We start from the raw sequence: 27,635 nt of genomic DNA, 5'->3' as shown, positions 1-27,635 counted from the left end.
ATATGTTTGCTCATTTCCTACAGTGTAAACTAATGCAGTGACTTAAAACAAAGGATTCACTGAGAACAAGCTCATGGGAAAAGCAACACAAAAGCAGTACATTTCTTAAGGCATCTGAAAAATGCTTTCTCAGAAGAAAACTTTGATGACTTGAGATTGATTGAGATTTCTCTGTACTGCTGTCTCACATGGTTTCTCTACACTGAGGCCAACCCTTCCCCAGCCCGCCTAACAGCGCATTCCGGGATACATAGACATCCACACAAACACATTATAGGAAGACACATCAGGGAATATCGGGTCTAATACTCTCAGCCTGGGATAAGTGAAATATGTTCATCCTGTGCCCCTTCTCTTTGTTGAGTCAGTCATATGCCTCCTAACCTCAGGGTAAAGCTTACATCATGATCATCATCAGTTAATGCACACATCCCAGATTGTAGTCTATGACACATCCAAAGACTGCAGCCATATTCCATCCAGAGGAAAATAAGGAATTACACGAAAATTCAGTTACGAATTTTTATTAGGGGATTTGTAATAGGCTTTGGGGGCTAATCAAGTTAAAGTTAAATGTCCACTTACCTCTTATATAATGATAGCCACCACCACAAACAAAAATCCTGTAAAGTCACATAGAGACATGTGAATGCTTATATCTGATGAGAAGAATGCTACAGCAGATATTAGAATGATTTAGTGATTTTCTGCTGGAAACGGCTCACAACACACATACACACACACACACACACACACACACACACACACACATACAGACACACATTTAGTGAAGACATTAGTCTTCAAATAAAGTAAACTGTTATTCCTACCATTATGGGATGAAAATCACCATGACAATACTGGGACCACAGAGTAAGAGATAGAGGATGAGGAGAGAAATAAAATACACATATCTAAAATGATATGTTAATAAATGAATGTGTTGGTGTACAGTAGGCCTATATGTGTATAAAGACAGTACAGTATATAAGCCTATATGTTTTTTATTTTATTTTTTTGTCTTCCCTTCTTGTGAATGTGTGGTCATATGACCCCACAATACTGTTAGTCATTACCTACAGTGTAAACTAATGCAGGGACTTAAAATAAAGGATTCAGTGTGAATAAGCTCTTGGGAAAAGCATGACAAAAGCAAGACGTTGCCTAAGGCAAACCTATTTGCATTTGTACAATGCTCTCTCAGAAGACAACTTTGATGACTTTTGAGGTTTTTCAGTACTGATGTCTCACATGGTTCTTTACACCTGAGGCCATAACTGCTGGTCACCCTGACCTTTTAATCTTTAGACTAATGATCATTCTCTTTGCATGTGATATTTACTATAGGGCAAGAATGTCCATGACATCAAACAATTCCCCACCAGAGGGAGCCATGCGACTACTTCCAATACAATTCTCTGTCTACAAATGGCATCTTCACCAGGGCTACTTTCTCTTTCTATGTCTCCCCAGGCAACTAACAAACCAGAATTTTGTAGGCAGAAATTCATTAATTTAGCTCCTGGTAATGAATCCCCATGTAGAAACATCCTCACTCACACATTTGACCTCCATTTGATTAGACTTTACCAAACATCCTCTGAAAAGATTGTTGTTGGATATGCGTCACACATCCTAGCCTGCAAAACGTTCACATCCTTCATTCTCGCTGTGCTAATTATCTGTGACTTTAAATGTTGTTATTTAGTTGGGAGCCTGCTAAAAGCCTCAATGATCCCTGCATCTTACATCAGAAACCAATGGATTCATTGTGTAGGTGTTCACATGTCGGATAGAACTTCTGAGATGTAAATAAGTTACTGAGACTTGCTCTTTTATCATAGATGGATTAATCGTACCCAGATTGCACACATCAACATGTTTGCTCTTGTTCCTAAATGTGTAGCCTTTCTAAGTAAAAACTGTATGTTCCACTTACTGTAATAAACTGAACTGAACCACTTGATGTACCCACTGCTGCAGATAGCCACCAACAAAAAGCCAGGTTCTGTCCGCGGTTCCTACCTGTAGTAAAGTAAGTTTTGTGTGTGTCTCACCTATTCATAATTCACCTCTTTATCAAGTCTCTCCTGTGCAACTTTCTTGCAAACTTGTTTTTGATGCTGAAATGACTTTGAATGACTCAGAAAGTAGGTCTCCTGAAAATCTGGAAAGAAACACATTGAAGTGGGAGATAATTACACTTTATATTATACAAGGCAGACATTTAATTATGTTTGGAGTCATTCTGACCTAAGACAAGAAAGGGAAAGAGTTGCAGTTGAAGTGCATACTTTCTCCGTTCTGTCCTGGACACTATCATTTACCATCCAGCTCAGATGAACCCCTGCCATGTCTCTTTGAACACAGAGGCTGTAATGGCAAATTTAATGAAAAGCCATGAAGCATCAAGGAGAACAGATAAAATGCTTTTCTTCAAATGTCAAGCTGTGCATGAAGTCAAACTGACCTCAAGCACAGGAAGGTCAGCCACAAAACAAAACCCTTCATACCAAACAAAAACATGGGATTATATGGTCACTGTTTTTATCAATGGTATTTCAATCAGGAGAAATTTAATTTAAGAGTAATAAGAGTGAAATAAATGTATTGACATTGGTGCAAAAATAACCCCATCGTGACGACATGAACGTTTTAGGGGTAGAGATGTCATGAATAGACACTGGTGGTGGTGCAGGAATGAAGGGAACTGCCTATCTAAATGGATGTGATGTTGAGTGGGGCTTTTGATGATGGGAGGAACCCATGGGCAGCAGCAGCGAGGACAACGGTTTAAAAGTTTGATAGCAATGCTATGATAGGCTCATGGAGATCTTGTTCAAATCTGGTTGATTTAACTGAAATAGTGAACGCCCATAGTCTCAGAGACACAGAGAGAGAGAGAGAACAGGAAGAGAGAGGATGAACGAAAAGCATAAAAGCCTTCCTACGGCTTAATTTAAAAGTGAAAGAAGAGGGACTCTGGATGTTAAATGTAACTTTCCAATTAATGGGAATCCTCTCGTTTTGATGTCGGATTAATGAATAATCGGTCATTTCGAGTCGGTTACACAATCACATTAAAAGGGTGAAAAAGACGACAGGCTGGGCTCGTCAGGGCAGAAAGAGAACCCCGCATTACCAATTCTGTAAGCCAATCGCAACAGATCGTCGCGCTCCATAATAAACACCACACCACCACTTTAACCATTAGCCTATCGTTAAGGATGTCAATCGTTACCGTTCATCCCTTATTTGTTTTTCTTATATTTGTGCACTTCTTTCTTTTTTCATGTTAACAATGCGTCTGTGTTCTTCGCCTCCCATAGCTTTCCACAGTGCTCATTTTAGTCACTGTTGATGCTCCATGCTCTGCACTGTTTTGGAGTAGGAGGAGGTGGAGAAGGAGTGGGGGCCGCCGTGTGCGTCAGTAAGTCAAACATGTTCCAATAACGGACTATAATATCTGCTGCTATTTGCAGTTTTCTGTAGCTAGGCGCCAGACTGAGCTTGAGCAGAAACCTGCAGCGCTCTTCTGTGATGGAAACGATCTCAAAAGGAATGGCATCTGCAAGGCTGCTGGCAGGAAACAGGTAGGCTGAAGTTGTCTGTATATTATAGCTATGAGATGCGCACAATAATGAAGTTATACTTAATAGAGAATTGAGTTTTACATAGGTTATTAATTCTTCTTTGGACCACCAGCCTAGATGTCTTTTTTTTAGTTTGCATGATGCCCTGACAACATCCTATCAGCACCATGGACAGCAACTTGATGCCATTTTAGGGAGAGAGCAAGAAGAGCAAGTTTTAAATAAGCTGTGATTTGTGAATAAATAACCAAACCTACTTTTTTTCCCCACATGGTCACTGTACTTAAAATACATGCGCTGACTCGACTGAGTAAGTCTTATACTAAAACGTCTTAGGGTATTGTAAAAAAGTGCTTACATACTGAGCTCCTTTATTTCCAATCCCTGTCATTTTCTTCAGGAATCTAACCCTTACCCCAGGCACTACAAGCACCATGCCAAAGACAGCACATTCATCAGAACGTCAGCTCTAAGAGGACAGAGGATGGCAGGAGGTGTAAGGAGGAACACAGAGATGGGAAATAGATTAGGGTTATATGTGAGGCTGTTGGCAGTGAGTGCGTTACTGGGAGCTGATCTGAGCTGGCTGGGCCTGAAAGATCAGGTTGGGGTCAATGCCCAGAACACTGAGAGAAGGGTATTGACACATATCCCTGGTGACATCATCATAGGAGCGCTGTTCTCTGTCCACCACCAACCACCTGCAGACAAGGTACATGCTGTGTGTTTATGTGTGTTCTTATTTTTTTCCACATGTTATAAACATTATAATCTCAGATGTGTTACACTTTGCTCAGGTCCATGAGCGAAAGTGTGGTGCGGTGCGTGAGCAGTATGGGATCCAGAGAGTGGAGGCCATGATGCACACTCTGGATCGAATCAACGCAGACCCCACTATCCTCCCGAATATCACCCTGGGCTGCGAGATCAGGTCAGAAACTATTCACAAAACATTTGATGATGTTACTGTTAGTGACCTTTACTATTGGATTATGAGTGGACCATGTGTAGACACAATGTAGAATTTTGATATAAAAGAATGGCTGACTAATCTGTTAGTCTGAGAGAGTGAGACCAGAAAGACAACAAAGTATAGCAATCCAATTTGAACATATAATATATTACACTCAGGGTAGGATAAAACCCAGAGGTTTGGCATGACACTGTTGTTCGGTTAAGATGCCACATATAAGGACTTCACATAAGCAGTGATCAAATCAGCTAGCAGACTCACAGACAACCTGAGCAACTGTCTGAATTCTGCAGAGATGTTAGGCATCGCCCTAACTGCTACTGGAAAATCATAAAAATTAAGCAACATTGTTTGGATTCTACTTTTTACAAAACGTAATGTTAAGAACAATGCACTCAGGCAAGGTCTGTAATACTAATTGCTGTGTACTTTTATTACATTTTCAATCATTCACCGGAGGCAAAGTGTTTTACTGGTCTCTAAAAACAAAAACAAAAAACTGTAATTGCTGACACTGTGTTTTCCTTTGTTTTGCAAATCCAACAAGCAAAATTGCACTAAAGTTAATGTTCCTTTTTTGGGTCTAATATTTTATCTTTGTCTAAGGACAAGGATTTTCATGTACCATACTGTAGTAAGTGTTAACCTTGAAAGAGCAGGCTAGATAAAATGCCTTAAAAATCTAAGTTTCAGATTTGTTTTTAGAGTTTAAGCTACTAAAGTACTAAAGTATATGTTGAAGAAGTTTGTTCGCCACAATCATGCATCCTTTCCATAAGGTCGGTGGTGTGATCCATTCTAAGCGCAACTACACTGTAAGAAATGAGGGACAAAATCCACAGCACAAGAATAATTTTAAAGCTTAGATGAAACCAATATGAGGCTGATGCTGCTGGTGTTGTTTCCCAGCAACAGACCTACAAATCAGGCAGTATCCCTCTGCCACAGCTCAGCAAAGAAACACTGTCCAGAAAAACTAAAAAAAGGCAAATTTCGACTAAAATACTTTGGAAGATACATTTGACTGAGTCATACTGCTGAAATCTCATATTAGCTTTGGCTAAACTTTGGAATGCAGGTTTCTCACTGCTCTAAAAAAAATTAATCAACGATAGTAAAGCGGTTTTCTTTTTTCAAAAGCACCAGATACAGACTATGTTCTTAAATAGCGATCTTTGCATCCTGCTCGCCTTAACAACATTATGAACTCAGTCTTTCTACACCAGGGACTCATGCTGGCACTCTGCGGTGGCGCTGGAGCAGAGCATTGAGTTTATTCGGGACACACTAGTGTCCAACGAAGAGGAGGAGAGCCAGGGCAGGTGTACTGCAGAAGCAGGGAGCCTGTTGCTGCAGGCGAAGAAGCCCATTGTGGGACTGATTGGACCAGGATCTAGCTCTGTGGCCATCCAGGTGCAAAATCTCCTTCAACTCTTCAACATCCCACAAATAGCTTACTCAGCCACTAGCATGGATCTCAGTGACAAGGTAAGACCAATTAACAAAAACAATGACATTAAAGTTTGAGAACACTTCAAACCTTCACATTGAATTACAAGATAGCAAAAATATCTTCACCAAATGTGTTTCATTCTTTCTAGGCAGTTACTGGTTTGGGGTTGAAGAGACTTTATGTCTGCTTTTTACAAGATGCATTGTATTCCAGTGTAGACTTTACAAAGTAACCTGGTTTTCAACTAAATTATCCTCTGACGATAATGCAGACATGACAATAACAAAAGCAGACATTTCATTGCCATATTTCAAGGATGATTTTCATATAATAAAACTAGTGGAAAGCTGGGGATTGGATGCCAGGTAGAATACATTTAAGAATTTAAAATACTACATTTGTATGCCTGATTTGTATGCTATATCCTGCTAAGACATTAGTATTGTCCTTTGTTGTAAAAATCATCTGGAATTTAATAGGGTTTATTATGGATGCATGTGACACTGGTAGACAGGCTGTCAAGTATACTGCCATGAACATTTAAATTCCTTCCGACAGAGCTTGTATAAATATTTCATGAGGGTGGTTCCATCAGATATGCAACAGGCCAAAGCCATGGTGGACATTGTCAAGAAATACAACTGGAGCTACGTGTCTGCAATACACACAGAGGGTAAGACATCCTAAATTGTGTCATTCTGTTTCTCCTTTCATCTCTCTCTTTAATCAATATTTACACATGGATTAAGCAACATTCATGACACTTACACTGAGTTGCCAGATTATCAGTTGCAAATAGTCTTATACCAGGTGACGCTGATACTAATCTTAAATATTAATATTTCTTTTTTTTACATTGGGTCTGAAATGGAGAAACACATGCATCTGCATTATTGTGGGCAGCGCCAGACTCAGTTCTTAGTTTCAGAAGTTTTTCTGTTTTCCATCTGAAGGGGCAGAGACGAAGCATCACACTTTTACTTAGTGACATTCTGACCTGACATCAAAATACAGTAGAGGAAGCTCTGCCGAATCTCGTATATCATTTTGAGTGTGAATAGCCTCCGTCAGCAAGTACACTGGAGTCTTTACACAGATACACATACAAACACAAACACACACATACCATACGTCAAGTCACTCTCCCGTAAAACCTCTGATTTTAGTTGTTACTGTTCAGTGGAGGCCATTATATGTATCCATGGCATGAATATGAAACTCATATGAAATTAACTCTGATTATTTATTCTCTGTAATCCTGTTCATAATTAGCAAAGCTTCTCAGGAAACATCTGCCATGGGCTTTGAACTCTCTGGGTATCATGTGCTCTGTCCACTTATTTCAGGGATGCTTTTAGCAGTTGCCCATTATCGGATATGAATTGTATCTTTTATTATCCTATCTATATGTTAGCTTTTGATTCACTGAGAAGGAACGGTAGGAGACTTAAATCAAATCACTCCTAATTTTTGAAAGCAATTAACGTTTACTGTAGCCCCAGAGATTATGCTTGTAGTTATCAAAAACTGTATGCTATGAAAAAATGTTCAGCTTACTTTACATTTTGCCTATACCTGTGACAACAAAAAAGTTCTTATTTACAATGTTGGCTGCACAGAAAGGTGGAAAAAATATCAAAGAAGAAAATAAAATAATTATAATTCAAACATAAATAGTAGCATCATTAGCTGCATTGACAGAGAGTTAAATCAAGGTGAAAATACAGTTTAAAAAAAAAAGAAAAATGTTCCAACTCAAGGAGGCATGCCACATATGGGGGTAAAACCCACACATAGTAATAAAAAGGATGCCTCAAACAGTGTCATGCCCATAGTGAGAGTACACTTGCTAAGCAACAGAAAGTAGGTGACCTCATTTCCAGCAAAAACAGGGAAATGTAACCCCTGACAGTTGCCATAATGGGGCCAATTTACTAGATTCTAAAGTGTTGTGCTCGCAGTACACCAGTGTGTTTGATTGTGTAGACCCTGTGTGCGCCTGTGTGCATGAATCACAAGATCACAAAAAAGCATTGATGCCAAGTAAAAGTGTGGGGAGCACAAAAAAAAAATATTGCATAAATGTTTGCAGAGCAATGTCAAATAAGTATACTGGAATAGCAGATAATACATTTTAAATTCTAATGCAAAAAAAACTAAAAAGCCACTGCCTAAACTGCTTTCTTAAGAATGCTGGTGGTTTAAATTGATAACAAACATTTTGTTAATGTAATGTGTTTATGTAGTGCTTTTCTAGTCTTAACAACTACTCAAAGCGCTTTTAAACATAGGAACCATTCACACACTGGTGGCCGAGGATGCCATACAAGGTGCCACCTGCTCACACAACTGGGGAGAGCTGGGGACTGAACCACCGACATCCCAATTGGTAGACGACCGCTCTACCACCTGAGCCACTGTGTGCGCAGTATTATCTGTGTATATGAACACTATTTGATTAATGTATTGCTCTCCGTAGGTAATTATGGTGAGAGTGGAATGGAAGCATTTAAAGACATGGCAGCAAAGGAGGGGATCTGCATCGCCCACTCTGATAAGATATATAGCAATGCAGGCGAACAGAGCTTTGATAAGCTATTGCAGAAGCTACGAGCTCACCTGCCCAAAGCCAGGGTTGTGGCCTGCTTCTGCGAGGGCATGACAGTCCGAGGCATACTGATGGCTATGAGACGACAGGGCCTCGTGGGAGAGTTTCTGCTGGTTGGAAGGTGAGTGGTGGATTGTGGTATGTAGAATTCATGACTGCATTTCTTACCCATTAGCTTTTTGTTGTTGCTTGTGTTAGAGGCTAAAAGAATTGACTAAAATATTTGTGCTTCAGGTTTTTTAGTCTTCATTTCCAATCCAGACTGTCTTCAGATGTCCAGCATTGGGGCCATCTTTGTCCTCTCATCATCATCATCCTTATTATCATCTTCATCGCATCCATCAACTTCATGGTGGTGTAGAAAAATCAAGGTATTTTTAATGACCTTTTTTGTATTTACATGACAGTGACACTGTGCCACAAACGTTTATGAGACGTGGAAGTTGGAATTTTTTGTTTATCTTCAAATTCTATGTACTTGATGCTATTTTTACATTTGGTCTGTATTGCTGCACTTGTTGCTGTCATCGAGAAAGGCTAACCCAGCCAGCTTTTCTTTTTTTTTTTACCATTCCAAATAAGAATTATTAATGCAGATGTTTTATTTGAGCAGCATGGTGTTGTTTGTACGATTATCCTTCAGATAGAAAACGTAACCACTCAAATGGGGAAGCATATTTATCTTGCACAAATGTGCTGGAACAGAACACACAGTAAATGAATCGTGAATCAATATTAAATTGTATAATTTTGCTATTGTCACTGTCACTGTCTAACAGTACAACAACAAAAAAGAGGTGTGGCTGGTAGCCATGTAAAGGCAGCATATCAGGGATTTGTTATTTAAAAAGGCCACCTATTACACAAATCAATAGCCAAGGCAGTCGTCATTTTCCAGCATTGTAATCCATCCTTAAAAATATATCATTGTGGAAGACACATTAAAATAAAAGAGATTTTCCTTTAGGGAAAATATTACTGTTTCAAATGTTGCTATGTACTGGCTTATTCAGGTTAAGAAAATGTTAAAGGCTGGGCATGCGATGCAGGAGGGACAGTATGCAATTAGGGAAAGAAATAAGCGGAAAAGAGGGGGTTGATTTAGCAGGAGGTTTCACTCTCTCCGAGAATAACATGTTTTATTTTAAGGTTTAGCTCTCTGGCTCACTCTCGTCCCTCGTGTTCTATAAATGCCTTTCCTCATTAAGAGCCACATATGTAGGCTGTCGCTCAAATCTGACAGTAGAAAACATAATATAACCTTGAACTACATATTGCAAAACACCATGCTCTATAATCCATATTAACACACAGGGCTTCCAGACAGTTGTCATCTGCTCATTATTATAGATTATAGTTAATTTGTTAGGACGTTTTTCCTTGCGGTTCTGCTTTGAGGGTAATTGGATTTGAGATGTACTGTTAAGATGGCAGATTGGTGTCTCTTTTGATGTGATCATAATATGAGCATGCACTTTTATCAGTGTATCCTATTAATGGTTATGTCCTTCTTCAACATCATGTTTCTGACCTCACTTTGTTGGCTCCATCACCTTTCATGCTCTTCTTGTTACCTAAACAAACATCCTTTTCATGTCAGCCTGGAGGATTTTTCACCAGGTTGTTGTATGTATGCAGTGCATTCATGCTTAGGTTCCATTTATAGAAAGAAAGGGACTGAAGGAGAAGATCATTATTTTTTGTTGCTGTTTTGTTACAAGCACAGCTTAAGCAGATTTTTTTTGTATATAAGCCACTGTCATCCTTCAGCTCGTTTTTTATAGAAATCAATGGAGTGTATCAATGGTGCATATATCACAAGAACATCTTAGAGTTAAGATGCTCCAAGAGGATTACTTCTCAAAATGGGGGGCATGTGTCTGTTTTTAGCCAACTATTGGATGGATTATACTTTTTTTTCTGGTGCCACCTGTGGTTTTGAGTGAAATATCTCCCCAACTATTGGATAGTTCCAATAGATGGATTCCATTAAATATGGCGTACACATTTAGGCTATGTCCCCATGCAAAATGAATGATTAACTTTGGTGATCCTTTCACTTTTTATCTGTCATCAGGTCAACATTTTAATTGGTCCAACGCAGTACTTTTATTTATGTTAGAGGTGTAAATCACGAATCACTTTGCTGATTCAAATCATGTTGTTCACTTTTGTTTGAAGATTTATGTAGTTTTTTTTTCACTTTGTTTCTAAGCTAAGCAGTAGCATCATCAAATGTCCAAAAACCAATGGCATTCCCATCAGCCTCACCTGCATTTTGTGTTTAGCTCTAATCAGCAAATGTTAGCATGCGTACATGCTAAACCAAGATGGTGAGCATGTAAACATTAACTGCTAAGCATCAACATGTTAGCATTGTCACTGTGAGTATGTTAGCATGTAGCTCAAATCACCACTGTGCCTAAGAACAGCCACAAAGAGCCGTTAGCATGGCGATACACTCTTCATGTAATACAGTACATTTAGTGCCACTGCCTAGTTTGCAGTACAGTTTACATACAGTATGACAGTCCCTTCACACAAGTGCTTCAACCAACTACTTGGAGTTGCTAGTGCTAGTAAAGACAACAAGATCCCCCACTGGCTTCCCACCAGCAAATAATGCCATTTGTGCTCATTGGAGCACCTGAGTAAGCCGGAAACACAGCAACCGAGGTTTGCCTAGGCCTTGGTAGAGTGTTTTTGCCTCTGCATCGTTCAGACAGCTGTTTCACTTTTTCTTTCATGTCTTGTTCAGTTTAATTTTAGAAATGGACACCTTTTTAGCCTCAAGTTCGTACCACTACAGAGTAAAGTGTCCACTCAGAAAAGATCTGGCTGGAGAGTTGACCAGCATTGTTTTAAATAAGAGCATGGTGTGTGTGTGTGTGTGTGTGTGTGTGTGTGTGTTTGTGTGTGTGTGTGTGTGTGTGCGTGCATGCGTGCGTGCGCGTGTGCGTATGCGTGCGTGTCTTCAAGCCTGTAGGTGGTGCAGCAACACGCCGCACACAGCATATTGCCCTCCCAGGTCGATGTGTGGGTTTCAGAGCTCTCGTTCAAGAGTGATTCAAACTATCCAGAGTCAAAGCCATCCATGCTTTTCATATCCATTCCTGTCTTTTTTATGCCAGTATACCATTTCTGTGCTCGCTTCTCTAAGGATGTGTTATGAAATGATCTCCTACCTCACCCAGAGAACTAGGCATGATAAAAAAACACCCACGCTACTGTTGTGTAACTCCAGTTCAGTTTGCAAAGTTTTTTTTAAAATGACTTCCTTTGCTTTTTTTGTCAGTTAGAAAGAGAAGAGTGAATTTCTTTGTCAGTGAGGTGTGCATGTTTACATGTATGCACATGTGTGGAGGTGTAATAAGCCTTTTGTCTTTGTTGATCGTAGACAAGTGTCCAGAGGGAAAGATAATAATAGATGGAGTAGAAACCTTTTTAAGCAATTCACTGATGAGCTAGCTTACTAAGTCCAACCCCCAGTGTTTTTGAATAAATAGTAGATCAGATGTGTCTGCAGACGCTGCAGTCTGATGGTGTTTGTCTGGTGTTTTAATTCACTGAGCATAAGGTATCTTTTGTAATTATAGTCAGAAGGTGTTGCACCAAGCTGCCATTATGTAGAATGAAACAAATAACTAATCCCTTATGTAAAATGTCCAATTGACAAACCAATATATGCTCTGATATTGTCTGCATTAAAAATACATTAACAGATTGGTTCATATGAAGAGCATGTTTCTGCAATGCAGGCCTATAGAGATTGTTGCTCCTTAAATTATTAAAGTCAAGTAAATCAGTATGCTTTCCATTACAAGTGTGTCTCAATAGACTTCACAGATAATGAGCCCATAGAGATCTTATTTATCAGCAGTCAGACACAAACTTTGCAAACAAAAATATGTGACTATAGTCTATACAAAACAAAACGGCATGTTGAAAAGAAGCATCTCTATCCCAGCTAGCCAAGTCCTTCCAGCACCATTAACATTTGATCCCTGGAGATTTATTTCAAGTTATCTTTGCATGTGAACATAATTAAAAAATGTCACTTCACAATTTTTTAACTGGGATATGTAAGCAAATACTTACTCTTTTTTGTATCACCCAGTGGATCTTGTGTTGGTCTGAGTCATCATGATAATTATTTTATTTTTTATTTTATTTTTTTATTTTACTGTAACTCTCTGCAGAGCAGCCATTAGGTTCATTTGGTGAGGCACCAACTGTCTCTTTCAATCTGTTCAACAGTGGTACAAAATTTTGTCATAAGCACCAACTACAGCTTTTTTCACCAGGCCAGATATAAAATTAACTGTTGTCATGGACTTGGTGTTATTACTCTTTATAAGATCATTATAAACTACATATGGTAACCTATTGTACCCTAATCCTGTATTTAGTAAAGTGTTTTTTAATAGGAACTACTGTAATGTTGGGTGTAATTGTGAACCAGGTTCAAGGCTTAGTATAGATCCCCAGTACATAAGCACAGTGTTGGTAAGGGGGTGGAAGCTGTTCTTCAGCATCAATGCCATAATCCAAATGCCTCCGTCTTCTATGAAGACAGATGGTAATGTAATGGACAAAATAAGTCCTGCCTATCAATCATTTGTTTCTCGAACATTGCATCAGGTTTACTAGCTGTTCCTTACAGCTAACAAACAGTGATATGTTTTCCACAAGTCTTGCTGAGGTGACAGTGCTGTCTAAACAGTCAAATCCTGGTGTGGGTTGCAATTGAGCAACAGTTACCATAATGCTTAAATGGTACACAATGTGCTGTATATAAATGAATGGTTTCTGTGTAAGAATTAGAAAAGCTATTTTGTAGAAACGTGTAAATGTCCAATATAATTGTTCTATTGTTCACATTATATGCCTGTACTATTTATCTCAGCATTTGAATTTAAAATGCTGATTTAATCAATAGCTTTAAAGAAAACAAAAAAATCTATAAATGATAATAAAAAACAATAAAGCAATAAAACAAAAAAGAAGAAAACATATCAAAGTCATACAGTATCAGAACCAACCATTCAAACTAAATGTGCTGTACCTTCATTTCTCTCTCTCTCTCTCTCTCTCTCTCTCTCTCTCTCTCTCTCTCTCTCTCTCCTGTCCAGTGATGGCTGGGCAGACAGGTCCGACGTTACCGATGGCTACCAGAGGGAGGCAGCTGGTGGAATCACTATAAAGCTAAAGTCGGCGTACGTGACCTGGTTCGACGATTATTACCTGAACCTGAAGCCTGACGCCAACCTGAGAAACCCCTGGTTCCCCGAGTTCTGGCAGCATCGCTTCCAATGCAGGTTGAAGGGGCATCCGCAGGAAAGCAGCATGTACAACCGCACCTGCACCTGTTAGTACAACATGATGCTTCACACACCTCCTTACTGTATTCACATCATAAAAGTTTCACCATCAGTTTAGATTATAGTGATTGGATTTCTCCTTATGAGCAGGTCTCTGTTCTACACAGGGAGAGAGTCTCTTCGCCATCAGTATGCCCAAGACACCAAGATGGGCTTTGTCATAAATGCCATCTATTCCATGGCTTACGGACTGCACGCCATGCAGCAATCCCTCTGTCCAGGATATAAGGTACGATAATGAACAGTGTGCACATTTGTATGGTTTCACATTGGGCCTGACCGTATTGACAGTGTTTGCTCCTCCCCTGGTGCCAGGGTTTGTGTGAGAACATGCGGCCCATTGATGGCCGCAAGCTGCTGGATTTCCTGATGAGAACCAACTTTACTGGTGTGTCTGGGGAGACCATCTACTTTGACCAGAGTGGAGACTCACCTGGCAGGTAAGGATTATGGTGGGGAAGGAAGGAAGGAAATTAAGAAGTTGAAAGCATTGGTAAATGTATGCATATGCTGTGCCTTAGGTATGAAATCATGAACTTCAAGCGCACAGGCGAGGATGAGTACGCTTACATCTATGTGGGAAGCTGGGATCAGGGTGGCCTTAAGATGAACGATGAGGAAATCTGGAGTAACAACAGTGACATCATCCAGTCAGTCTGCTCTGAGCCCTGTCAGAAGGCACAGATCAAGGTATGCACCTATCCAACACACAGTTTTACATTGTAGAGAAATATGTGTTGTAAAATTGATAAGCTATGTCGAATTACTTAAAAACCCATTTTTATCAAGTAAAAATACACGTGGTAACCGTGTACCTACTGCTTTATTTGCATGCATGCAGTAGAATATACTGTATGTAAACATCTTCAGGCTATAAATGATTTATATTCAAAGTCTACATCATACCTTTGGAATTCAGTTTTAGTAATAATGGCAGCTGTTTCCGTTATTATCTCCAAACAACAGACATGGTTTCATACATTCATGTTTGACTATAGACCACAGAACATACAGTATCAACGTTTTACTGAAAAAAAAACTGTCAATCATGACCCACACAGCAGCCATGACTTGGGCCCACAGGTTTACAATCTGCAAATGGTCCAATCAGATCTTCGAGTACCTCACGAGGGACACAGAAAAGCTCTTTGTTCAAGCTTTAATCATGTCCCATCTGGGCTTCTGTAACTCCCTGCAGCTCCTCCAAATCATGGAGAACACTGCAGTCTGCCTCCTCTTAATCATCCCAAACGTCTCTAACATTAAACCCTTCCTACACACTCTACACTGACTACCCGTAATGTGGCAGCTTGTAGGGAATTCAAAACTCCAGTCTCATGCATAACATTTCGAGTAGATCTACTTGTTCACACCTCCAGGCCTTACACCCCAGCCCACATTCCTAGCTTTGGCTCTACCAGCTGCTTGGCTCTCTCTGACATGTGCTGACCTTGACAACAGATAGGAGTCATTCAGATTCAGATTCATGACTTTATTGTCCATTAGATTAGCATAACATGGAAATGTGTCTTTGGCACTGGCACATAAGACAACACATACCATACACAACAATACACAACAATTACGCATCTTAAAATCTTGAAGTGACCAAGTGGCAGTAATAAAAGTGGATTGTTCTTTCACTGGCATGTAGGTCCATCCAAACATCACAACATTCCATGATACATGGAAATAAGTGATGGTGTTGGTTGTAGAATGTCCTAAAAACAGCCTTATTGGTTGGGAGGGGGATTTGGGGAAAGGGTTAAGGTAAGGTGTGTGTGTGTAGGTGGAGGGGATGGGGCAGGCAAGTTCCAAGGGGCCTCTTATTAAGAATGGATACAGCTGACGGAATAAAGGATTTCTTGTTTACAGTAATCGTTATTCCCGACCATTGGGACTTTCAGTCGGCAGGCTGATGGTAGCAACTGAAATGCTGAATTGAGAGGATGGGTGGGATCATAGTAATAGAAATAGAAAATAAGTCCTGGATTTGGAGTTGTTTTTTCAGATCTCCTGACATGGCATGTCTTCAGACTGTGAGAGGAAACTGGAGTACGTAGGGGAACCCCTGGCAAACATGCAAGCTCCACACAGAGATTTGAACCCAGAACTTTCTGCAAGTAAAAGCATGAACCACTGACCCACCACGTCTCCACTCTCCTCAGCTTATTTTCACACTGAAAAGATGATAAGACAAAGACAACCTTTTTTAAAATAACAAGCATAAATCTATTCCATACATCTTTCTTTCTTTTTTTCTTCTTTTGATCCCCTGACAAAGAAATTCTCATTTCCCTGCCCAGTCAGAGTGTAAGATTAGCTACAGGAAAGTGCCATTGGAGCTTTGAGACCTTTCCGCCCCTTTCATACTGGTGTGTGTGTGTATGTGTGTGTGTGTGTGTGTGTGTGTGTGTGTGTGTGTGTGTGTGTGTGTGCATGTGTTTTCGCGTGTGTGTGTGTGTGTCTCCAGGTGATCCGTAAAGGAGAGGTGAGCTGCTGTTGGACTTGCACTCCCTGCAAGGAGAACGAGTTTGTGTTTGATGAGTACACTTGTCGAGCCTGCGACCTTGGCTTCTGGCCCACATATGACCTCACTGGTAAACACACTTTGTTTATGTGTTTACTTTTACTTTACTTTTTATGTGTTTACTAGATGTATTACTTCAAATACAAGATTTCCAAACAGGCTAGAGGAGCCTTGAATCTAGGTCACACACATGGTGCACCCAAAATCCCCTTAGATCTTATGTACTCTACACACACACACACACACACGATACACGCATGCATACGGCCGCCACCCGCGCACACACACGCGCACACCGCGCACACACACACACAGACACACACACACACACACACAAACACTCACACACACACACACACACACACACTGTTGAAAACCCCTTTCCTGCCCGTAGATAAACGTTTATTGTCTCCCACAATATTTCTGTTACTCTGTAATGTGAAAACAAACACATGAAGGAAGTTTTTTTTTTGTGTATTTGTGTAATCTCCATAGGCGAACAGCAGTGTGTTATCTTGTCATCGATCCATCTCTTTCTGATCCCTCTTTTCTCCCTTACAGATCACTTTAATGTTTCACAAAATTCACTGCAACATAGATTGAATATTTTACACATAACAACTAAATTGTTGTTGTTCACACAGTTACTGTAATAGTAATTTATTTTGCTGCATCCACATCAAGCTATGAGTTGCTGTAACATGCAAAGACATGGAGACACATCCTCTCATTATCTCTTCTCTTTTCTCACTCCCCATGATCTCACTGTATCCTGCAGGTTGTGAACCGATCCCGGTGCAGTATGTGCGTTGGGGGGATCCAGAGCCCATTGCTGCAGTGGTCTTCTCCTGCCTGGGCCTCATGGCTACACTTTTTGTTACTTCTGTCTTCATCAAGTAAGTTACAGTCTACGGTTTTACTAGTCGTGTACATACACAGTAAAAATAAATCCAACTTGGTCAATAGCAATAACATACCCTAATGCAGTACCCATGGGTGGAAAACTAGTTAGTAGTTTTAACGTAAAACTTGAGCTTGTTGTTTCTGACACTGGGTCTAAATAACCCAAACATAATAGAAAGAACAAACACAAATGTTGGGTCAAATCAACCGGTATTAAATAAATTGCTATATTGACCCAAACTGGGTCCATTTTTAATAACGTGATTTTTAGAGTGTATATGTGTTGCTAAAAATGGTCATGTTGTTAATTACATCAATGAATAAATACATGATATCTCATTAAGATTCAGACACTAAGTAAGGACAAAATGTTTTCTTGTGTGATGCAGAATGTAAATATATTTCAATATGAAAATATAGTTTTATCATTCAAATACAAAAATAACATGTCTTCATTGAAACCAGTGAGACTTATTGTGTTGAATATATCAATGAGCCAAAAGCAATACCTTTACTGCACCAGCTGTATTTTATCAATTTTGTGAGATATAATTTGATCCATTTGTAGATTTTGGGACACTCCTGTGGTCAAGTCATCCAGTCGTGAGCTCTGCTACATCATCCTAGTTGGAATATGTCTTGGCTACCTGTGCACTTTCACCCTTATCGCCAAGCCCCACATAGTCTACTGCTACCTCCAGCGGCTGGGAATCGGCCTGTCCCCCGCCATGAGCTACTCTGCGCTGGTCACCAAGGTAATTTCTTTTCTGTTTTGTTGCCAGGAGTTAGAGGAACAAATATACACAGTTCAAGTAGTACAAGTTAGTGTCATGTTTCACTTCCTGCGAAACTTTGAGGGTTAAAGCTACATCATTCCACCATTAGCTTATTTGGATATCAGAATTTTCAGAAACTCCACAGCACAGCATAACTATTTCATAAAACATTTTTAAAAAATTATCTGTACACGCTCCCATTAAAGGTCTGATTAGATGGCTTTGCGATTTGAAAATTCTCTGTTTTTTCCATTTTTTGACACATGAAACAGGATGTTGGGCTTGAGATGCACTTGTATAGAAGATTCAATCGTCAATAGAACAAAACTGAAATTAGCTGTTGAAGATCACTAACTTCTTTCATCACACACACACATGCAGAGGAGTTGGAGGACAAAAGGAGAAACATACAGTATGCAGTCTACCGTATATGTTGGCGCCTTTGGCAGAGCTGCCGATGATGTTGCAAACTAACACATTTGATCAGACACTACTACTATCATAGTCCAATGTTTTTCTTAGGTTTTTAGCGTAAATAGAAGGGCATCTAAGGATAAGGGCAGGATTAAAGGAGCTACCTCCAGAGATTGGATGATTGCCAATTGTAAGGGAGGTAAGGTAGAAGTTTGGGATCTGTGTGTGGGCTGAGGTTGTTATTTAAAATCTGAAAAAACTGAGAAGGGGATTATTGTTATAAACCAGCGCAAGCGGTATTATCCACAGTCAATGTAAGTGAAGCCTGCATCACCATTTGATCTATTTTTGATCCAGACCAACCGTATAGCACGGATCCTGGCAGGCAGCAAGAAGAAGATCTGCACCAAGAAACCGCGCTTTATGTCCGCCTGCGCACAATTGGTCATCGCCTTCCTACTCATACTGCTGCAGCTTGGGATTATTGTGGCACTTTTCATCATAGAGCCACCACAGGTATATGTGTGTGTGTGTGTGTGTGTGTGTGTGTGTGTGTGTGTGTGTGTGTGTGTGCGCGCGTGTGCGTGCGTGTGTGCGTGTGTGTGTGTGTATGCGTGCGTGCGTGCGTGCGTGTGTGTGTGTGTGCTGAACAGTGTGGGGGATGATCATTAATTTATACATCTAGCTTGATCTCTCACTTTCTCTCCTCTTAGGTGATCTATGACTACCCCAGTATTAGTGAAGTACATTTGATCTGCAATCTGACCACTCTGGGGGTGGTGGCGCCGCTGGGCTACAATGGCCTGCTTATCCTGAGCTGCACCTTCTACGCCTTCAAGGTACCTCAGCATAACAGTTGTTAAGTAGTTTAGTTAAGTTAAGTAGTTTATAACACCGCCCCATTGTACTTTCTCTATCAGGTTCATGGTTTTATTTCTTTGCACTCAGGCCTATTCTTGTTTTCTTCCCTTTGTATCCTGTCCTTTCTACTTCAACTTACACTGCTTTAAAATTTCTATTCTTTCTTTTCTCCTACAGACTCGTAATGTTCCGGCAAATTTTAATGAGGCCAAGTATATTGCCTTTACCATGTACACCACCTGTATCATCTGGCTGGCCTTTGTTCCCATTTACTTTGGCTCCAACTACAAGATCATAACCATGTGCTTTAGTGTCAGCCTCAGTGCCACAGTGGCTCTCTGCTGCATGTTTGTCCCAAAGGTATAAATGGAAACACATATTCTCAGAGTTACAGTGAATATATCTTCCTCTTTTTTTGTATTTGTTTTATCCCAACACCTTTATGCTAATAGTTATTTTCTTGGTCAGGTGTACATCATGCTTGCCAAGCCTGAGAAAAATGTCCGGAGTGCCTTCACAACATCCACAGTGGTGCGCATGCATGTAGGTGATGCCAAGAAAGCTGCCAAGACAGGCAAAACCTCGAGCAGCATGGCCAACTTGTTTCGACGCCGTGGCTCTGCGCAGGACATCAGGTATATGGGGGACCTAAGTGTTTATTATGTATGAATTCGTAATTAAATTGAATTCAATTGTATCCAAGAGTTATCTCGAATTAAAAAAACAAAAAGTTTTTTTTTTTAAAAACAAAGTGAAAACAGAGATAAAAGTCCAACTCAGTGTGTCATAAGGAAGGAAGGAACTAAGGAATTCCGGCAGTCTATAAATTATAATAGCATAACTAAGAGAGGCAGGTTAAAGAGAGGTGCCTGGTCGGGCTAGAACTCTCCCCAACCGGATCGGGCTGTACTGGCCTGCCACCCTCTACTCTTGCTATATTATTGATTATATGATAAATAAAACTGATGACTACGAAGAGGAGCAGATGGGCCGGTTAGGCGGACGCTGCAACTCCTCACTCCTTAACTATAAGCTTTATCAAAGAGGAGGGTTTTCAGTTTACTCTTAAATGTGGTGACGGTGTCTGCCCCTCGAACCCATTAGTTGCGGTAGCTAGTTGCCAGAGGCGGGCCTGATAGCTGAAGGATCTGGCCCCCAGTCTACTTTTAGAGACTCTAGGAACCATAAGTAGCTCTGCATTCTGGGAGCGTAGTGCTCTACTAGGACAATAAGGTACTAAGAGCTCTTCTAGGTATGATGGTGCTTGACCATTTAGAGCTTTGTAGGTCAGGAGGAGGATTTTAAATTCGATCCTAGATTTCACAGGAAGCCAGTGCAGAGAAGGCAATACAGGAGAAATATGATCTCTTCTCTTAGTTCTCGTCAGAACACGCGCTGCAGCATTCTGGATCAACTGGAGAGTCTTAAGGGACTTATTTGAGCAACCTGATAGTAAGGAATTGCAGTAGTCTAGTCTAGAAGTAACGAATGCATGGACTAGTTTTTCAGCATCGTTTTGAGACAGGATATTCCTAATTTTGGCAATGTTATGAATATGGAAAAAGGCTGTTCTTGAGTTTGTTTTAAGTGGGCATTGAAGGATATATCCTGATCACAAATAACTCCTAAATTTCTGACAGTAGTGCTGGAGGCCAGGGCAATACCATCCAGAGTAGCTATATCTTTAGATAATGAAGTTCGGAGGTGCTTTGGTCCCATCACAATAACTTCAGTTTTGTTTGAGTTTAACATCAGGAAATTGTGGGTCATCCAGGATTTTATATCTTTAATACACGCTTGAAGTTTAGCTAACTGACCACTTTCGAATTGACAGTTATAATTGGGTGTCGTCTGCGTAACAGTGAAAGTTAATTGAGTGTTTCCTAATAATATTACCTAGAGGAAGCATATATAAGGAAAATAGAATTGGTCCAAGCACTGAGCCTTGAGGAACGCCATGGCTAACTTTAGCGTACTTGGAGGGTTTATCATTAATGTTAACAAATTGGGATCGCTCAGAGAAATAGGACTTAAACCAGCTTAGTGCGATTCCTTTAATGCCAACTAAGTGTTCCAGTCTCTGTAACAGGATGGTATGGTTAATAGTGTCAAATGCAGCACTAAGATCTAGTAAAACAAGAATGGAGACAAGTCCTTTGTCAGCAGCAGTTAGAAGGTCATTAGTAATTTTCACCAGTGCCGTCTCTGTGCTATGATACATTCTAAATCCTGACTGAAAGTCTTCAAATAGATTGTTCCTATGTAGAAAGTCACATAGTTGGTTAGCGACTACCTTCTCAAGGATTTTGGAGAGAAAGGGAAGGTTAGATATAGGTCTATAGTTGGCTAAGACTTCAGCATCGAGGGTAGGTTTTTCAGAATAGGTTTTATCACAGCTATTTTAAATGACTGCGGTACATGACCTGTTAATAAAGACAAATTGATCGTGTTTAATATTGTGGTGTTGACCACAGGTAGTGCTTCTTTAAGTAGCCTCGTTGGAATAGGGTCTAAAAGACAGGTAGTTGGCTTGGCTGAAGAGACCTTTAACATTAATTGTTGAAGGTCCTAGGAAAAAGTAGCATAAAGCAGCTAAGTATGTATCAGGTCTTATCGTTTCCTCCAGTCCTCCTGCGCCCAATGGTGAGCTGTTAGAAGTTGAGGGCGGAAGGTGATGAATTTTATCTCTAATTGTTATAATTTTATCATTAAAGAAGGTCATGAAGTCGTCACTACTCAGAGCTACAGGAATAGATGGCTCAGTAGAGCTGTGGCTATCTGTCAGCCTGGCTACAGTGCTGAAAAGAAACCTTGGGTTGTTCTTATTTTCTTCTATTAGTGTTGAGTAATAGTCTGATCTGGCAATTCTGTGGGCCTTCCTATAGGTTTTCATACTATCTTGCCAATCCACACGAGATTCTTCCAGTTTAGTGGAACGCCATTTACTTTCAAGTTTTCGTGAGATTTGTTTTAATTTGCGAGTTTGGGAGTTATACCAAGGTGCTAATTGCTTTGCTTCATCGTCTTTTTTTGAGAGGAGCGACCGAGTCTAAAGTTGTCCGTAGGCAGGCCGTAGCATCGTCTACGAAGTTATCAATTTGGGAGGGACTAAAGTTAACATAAAGGTCCTCTGTTATATTAAGGCACGACATTGAGTTAAGTGCTGTTGGAATATCTTCCTTAAATTTAGTTATAGCACTGTCAGATAGGCATCTAGTGTAGAAACTTTTATTTAATTTCTTATGGTCTGGTAATAGGAATTCGAAAGTAATTAAAAATTATCTGATAAGAAAGGATTCTGCGGAAATACTATTAAATCTTCAATTTTGATTCCATATTCTAGCACAAGGTCGAGGGTGTGGTTAAAACGGTGTGTGGCTTCATGCACATTCTGACTGAAACCAATTGAATCTAGTAGTGAATTGAAAGCAGTACTAAGGCTATTGCTGTCATCGTCCACATGGATATTAAAATCACTTACAATAAGTACTTTGTCTGATTGAAGGACTATGCTTGATAAGAACTCAGAGAATTCAGATAAGAATTCAGAATACGGACCTGGTGGGCGGTAAACAACAACAAATATAATTGGCTGTGCCGTTTTCCACGTTGGGTGTTGAAGATTAAGAACAAGGCTTTCAAACGACTTATAATTTAGTTTAGGTTTAGGATTAATTAACAGGCTTGAGTCGAATATGGCTGCAACTCTCCCTCCTCGGCCTGAGCCTCGTGGAATTTGAGTATTATTATGACTGGGAGGAGTGGCTTCATTTAGACTAACATATTCATCGTTTCAGTGAGAAAAAATAAATCAATTTGGTTATCTGATATCAATTCGTTTACCAATATTACTTTAGAAGACAGAGATCTAATGTTTAATAGTCCACATTAAATGAACTCCTCAGTATCTAAAACAGGCATTTAATTACATTGGATGATCCATTAGATATTACATTTGTACTACAGTAACAACAATGTGGCCTCCTTTTTTTGCAGATTTTTGTCAGATCAGGTTAATAATCACACTATAACATACTAGAACAATCATGGTTTGCATTGCAGTCATTCAGCATTTTATTTCATGTAAGGACTTTATTAGTGATGGTTTATGGTAAAAAAGGATAGTCTTGCAAAAAGGGGCTAAGACCACAAAACTGCAGGTGGGTAGGGGCATGGCAGACATGGTGGAGATACTACCTGCTTGGCTCAACATTAGGTAGTCTTGCATTGCCAGACCTATCTCCACAGCGCTGTGGAGGAAGGTCTGGCTACACAGACACATTCTGGGATAAGAGAAAAAAACGCTATGGGTTGTTTGTATTACTTTAAACAATCACAACAATCTGGATGCAGCAATGGTGCCTCTGCAAAATGGTCCCCAAAAGAAACTTGTTTTGGTGAACCATTTGCACCCCGCAAAAGAAAATGTCGCATAAAATATTAAATGAAATCAACTGTTCACACAATACCGTAATGTTAGCTATTGAAATTAGCTGGATACATGATTAAACGTAATTTTGCTCTTACCAGTGTTAGGCTACCTCATTTGGGTTAAGTACTCCCAGAGGAGACCCACTGCCTTTAAGGATTTGTCTTTCTAGGGAAGATAAAAAGAAAATGGAGGGAGATGTAAAATTACACAGACAGCAAAAGATAGAATGGGGGATGGTAGAAATACTGACAACAAGAAGTAGAACATGAACCTCAGCTTATATGGGGAAGTTATCCTGGTATGATGGTATTTTACAGTATGTACATACATACAAATAATGTCTTGCAGTACTCACATTTATATGCATGTATCTATACAGTATAGAAGATTAGCAGTATTGCACAGTGGATTTGTCATATTTATCACTTTTCAATACATGTAAACAAATCTTATGTCTCTGTCTTTATGTTTTGCAGTTCCAATGGGAAATCGGTGACATGGGCGCAGAATGAGCACAGCTACAGACCAAACATATGGAAGAGGATGTCATTCCATGTCAAGAAAAAGGAAGCAGTCGAGGTGAACCAGACAGCCATCATCAAGCCCTTCTCTAAAGGAGGAGATACACCTGCGGACACTGGTGTCAAAGAGCAGTATGAGGAGCAACAGGTGTCTCAGCCTTTCACCTGCTCCCCCTCTCAGTCACCAAGGGGTTTCCAGGGAGGAGAGGCTGGAGAGGACGGACAAGCGTTACCCACCTACATACCTGAGCACCCAGCTGGGTTTAGAAGAAGAGTTGGGGACAACGGCCAGGGTGTTGGTATGGTGGATGGTGCCGACATTAGCGTCATAGGTGTGGGTGATATCGGCATAGGGGTGATCGGCGGCCAACCTCAGGGCACCACAATCATGGACCAAATCAGCTGTGTGGTTAACCGTTTCACTGCCAACATTAGCGAGCTGAACACCATGATGCTGCCAGGGGGAGTCACCGTCAGCTCCACGTCCACCACTGCTTTGCCTGCAGCTGCAGATGCCTCCCCCGGCCCACCTCAGTACCTCACATCCAGGAGCAGACAAGCCCCCTCCAATGCCACCACATATGCCGAAGTCGCGGTTGTCTCCAATTTCTGCGAGAATCGACCAGCAGGTAAGATTTATGAGCACCTGGCCGGGACTTGCGTGAGTAGCAGGCGAGCCAAGGATATGGAGGAGCTGGTGGCTCTGACACCTCCCTCCCCGTTTAGAGACTCGTCTCTGAGCTCCAGCGGAAGCTCACCCACCTCGATGTCCCCGGCCTCTGAGGCTGAATATGACCAGCTGCTGCTGAGACACTACAGCCAGAGCTCCTCCTCTCTCTAAACCTGCTCTCCTTTCACTACACGTTTTTCTCCTTGTTTATCGTTTTTTTGGGCTATTTAAAAAAGACAAAGCTTTAGACTGGACCAGACTCTTGGACGCCTTTCTACATGGGGATATTCAGAATTTGTAGTCAGTTTTTAAAATATATTTTCATTTTCAGATTGGATTGAATGCACCCATTACATGCCTCCATTGAGAGGACTGAGAGAAAAGTGGCACGACTGCAAATATTAAATGCTGAAATTAAGCTGAGCATTGTCAGTGCTTCATCGTTTGTTTCCAAGTGAGTAAAACTTGACAATATGGGCATTTTAGAATGCTATACTGACTGACACAGGTTTCTAACTTTTCAAATTCCAAAGAAAATACTAATAAGCTGAGAAAAATGTATGTAAAAAATACATTTTGATTTCATTATAAAAATGGTCATCAATCATAAATAGGGGAAATTCACCAAATGTTTATATTCAGTGTTTCTTTGGATTAAGCCAAAATGGCTTATATACTGAACTTCAAAATGGCATTTGATTTTTTTTTTAGGTAGGTGCAGGTTGTAAAGATAATTGTATTTAATTTGTATATTTTGCATCACATATTATCATAAACACAGAAAGTGTGATTTGTTTTTATTGCTTACTGTATATTATTGCTGTTGACTTTCTGTACATGTAATGTTTTTGTTACTGACAAATTGCCCTAATCTTTAATATTTTGAGATCCAGGTGGATGTCGATTGTATCAGCATGAATGCTGCCCTCTAATAGGTTGTCAGTCCTAGAAAACATAAGCAAGTATTGTATATCCTGACGATATAGGAGAAAGTTTACAGATGCTGCAGTATGTGAATCAGGAAGCATTTTTTTTGTGTGGAGAGCTTTTCTTTTCTTGAAAAGAAAATATTTACTGAGAATGAAACCCCCACCCATCCTGAGAGGACATCTCAAAGGAATGTAAGACATTGTCTAAATAGACATAATCGTCAAGTGTCTAATCCACAACGAGTTTATGGAATACTTAGATGTCTTCTTTAATTCTTTTCTCTTAGCTGAATGTACGATACATTGTCATTTAAAGTGGACCAAAATGATCTTCCACCTCAGGATGTGTCTGAACCAAAATACCTTTTGACTTCAACTCCTTACCTGCTGAACGAGCGCTGTCATCTTTTGGCTCAAAATGTTTCCAGTTTGCATGATGTCAAGATTTGTTTGCACTCTTTAAGTTATATTTGTAATAAATTACTTTTTTTATATATATATATATATATATTGTACATGTGAAACTAATAAGATGAATAGATACAGTAGCAAATTAATGATACTATCAGTCTGTGAATATTGATTTGTTTTTAAGATTAGCTTAAGGAGGAGAGAAGCAAACTGAAAGTGTGCCAGATTTTGTGCCAAACATCTATTGCAAAACAGTTGTTTCTAGCCTGGCTTTTCACCTACATATGTGCCGATATCTACCTGCAGTATATGTCAATTACATTATGTTTCTATAAATGGGCTCATGTTTCAGCCATTATTATTATTATTATTATTTTTATAATATATGACAATGAATCAATGAATATTCTTTTTGTATCTGCATTTTGGCCTCTATGGGGATGTAGATTGACAGGCTAGCAGATGTAACTGATGATGTTCAGGTCAGAGCTAGCTTATGCTTGTTTATCAGTCCTTCAGTCATTATTTTTTATCTGTATGTTTACAAAGGCAGGAATGTGTTCAAGTTTTTTGAATTGTGTAGTGTTTTTCTACTGGCTTCGATATCATAGACAATTGCCATATTTGCATGCAGGTTTGTGCCAAATTTGCAGAATTATACTAAGCTTTATTCACTGATATAATCTACATAAGACGTTTGTCTTGGTCTTATCTCTTCATCTGCCTTTCAAATAGACAGAATTTACAATTTAGACCTGTGCTGCAATAAATGTTTCCATCCAAAATGCAAAACATTTTCTTACAATTGTTTGTAATTCTTGTTAATGCTCCCTGTTTACATTTTAGGAATGCTTCATTCACATTATATAAATTCTTCATCGCAATTATAGGAATAATACTTTATCTGAATATTTAAAAATGTAAAGTACAACTGTAACTGGAAGAAAATGTCTCAAAGTGACATTTGAACGACGCTTTTGTCTATGTTTGAAGGAGTCACGTATTTTTTGATGGTAGTAACTGGATCATATGCAGCGGTAGTTATTTTTACACTTCCTTAGTTGATGTTACTTATGAACCTTCTCTAAATAAGAAGATAATTGTGTCAAATCATGGTGCGATAATTAATAAACCTAACGGGAAATAGGGTTTCTGGGGCACTCTTTATTAAATAACGTGA

General features: G+C 39.8%; 1 protein-coding gene across 1 annotated transcript; it reads left to right on the top strand.

Moving 5' to 3' along the window:
• The first annotated feature begins 3,179 nt into the window (after positions 1–3,179).
• grm5a (glutamate receptor, metabotropic 5a) lies at positions 3,180–27,249 on the top strand. The gene is made up of 18 exons (XM_039777516.1): positions 3,180–3,593; positions 3,994–4,305; positions 4,391–4,524; positions 5,793–6,054; positions 6,578–6,692; positions 8,499–8,748; positions 13,760–13,995; positions 14,116–14,237; positions 14,324–14,448; positions 14,530–14,698; positions 16,482–16,608; positions 17,317–17,434; positions 18,010–18,196; positions 18,989–19,147; positions 19,345–19,470; positions 19,670–19,852; positions 19,961–20,127; positions 24,401–27,249. Exons 2-18 carry the CDS (start codon positions 4,078–4,080, stop codon positions 25,284–25,286), a joined length of 3,594 nt encoding a protein of 1,197 aa, XP_039633450.1. The 5' UTR covers positions 3,180–3,593; positions 3,994–4,077; the 3' UTR covers positions 25,287–27,249.
• Positions 27,250–27,635: the final 386 nt, after the last annotated feature.

Source organism: Perca fluviatilis, chromosome 16, assembly GCF_010015445.1.
Source record: "Perca fluviatilis chromosome 16, GENO_Pfluv_1.0, whole genome shotgun sequence".
In the NCBI taxonomy this organism is placed as follows: Eukaryota; Metazoa; Chordata; class Actinopteri; order Perciformes; family Percidae; genus Perca; species Perca fluviatilis.
This window is presented reverse-complemented; position numbering and strand designations above follow the sequence as displayed.

Bases quoted from the DNA above. Each gene is read 5' to 3' on its own strand.
- grm5a (XM_039777516.1), top strand. From the start codon at position 4,078: ATGGCAGGAGGTGTAAGGAGGAACACAGAGATGGGAAATAGATTAGGG. The intron at 6,055-6,577 runs GTAAGACCAATT...TCCTTCCGACAG, and splicing joins GCATGGATCTCAGTGACAAG to AGCTTGTATAAATATTTCAT. The intron at 20,128-24,400 runs GTATATGGGGGA...TATGTTTTGCAG, and splicing joins GGCTCTGCGCAGGACATCAG to TTCCAATGGGAAATCGGTGA.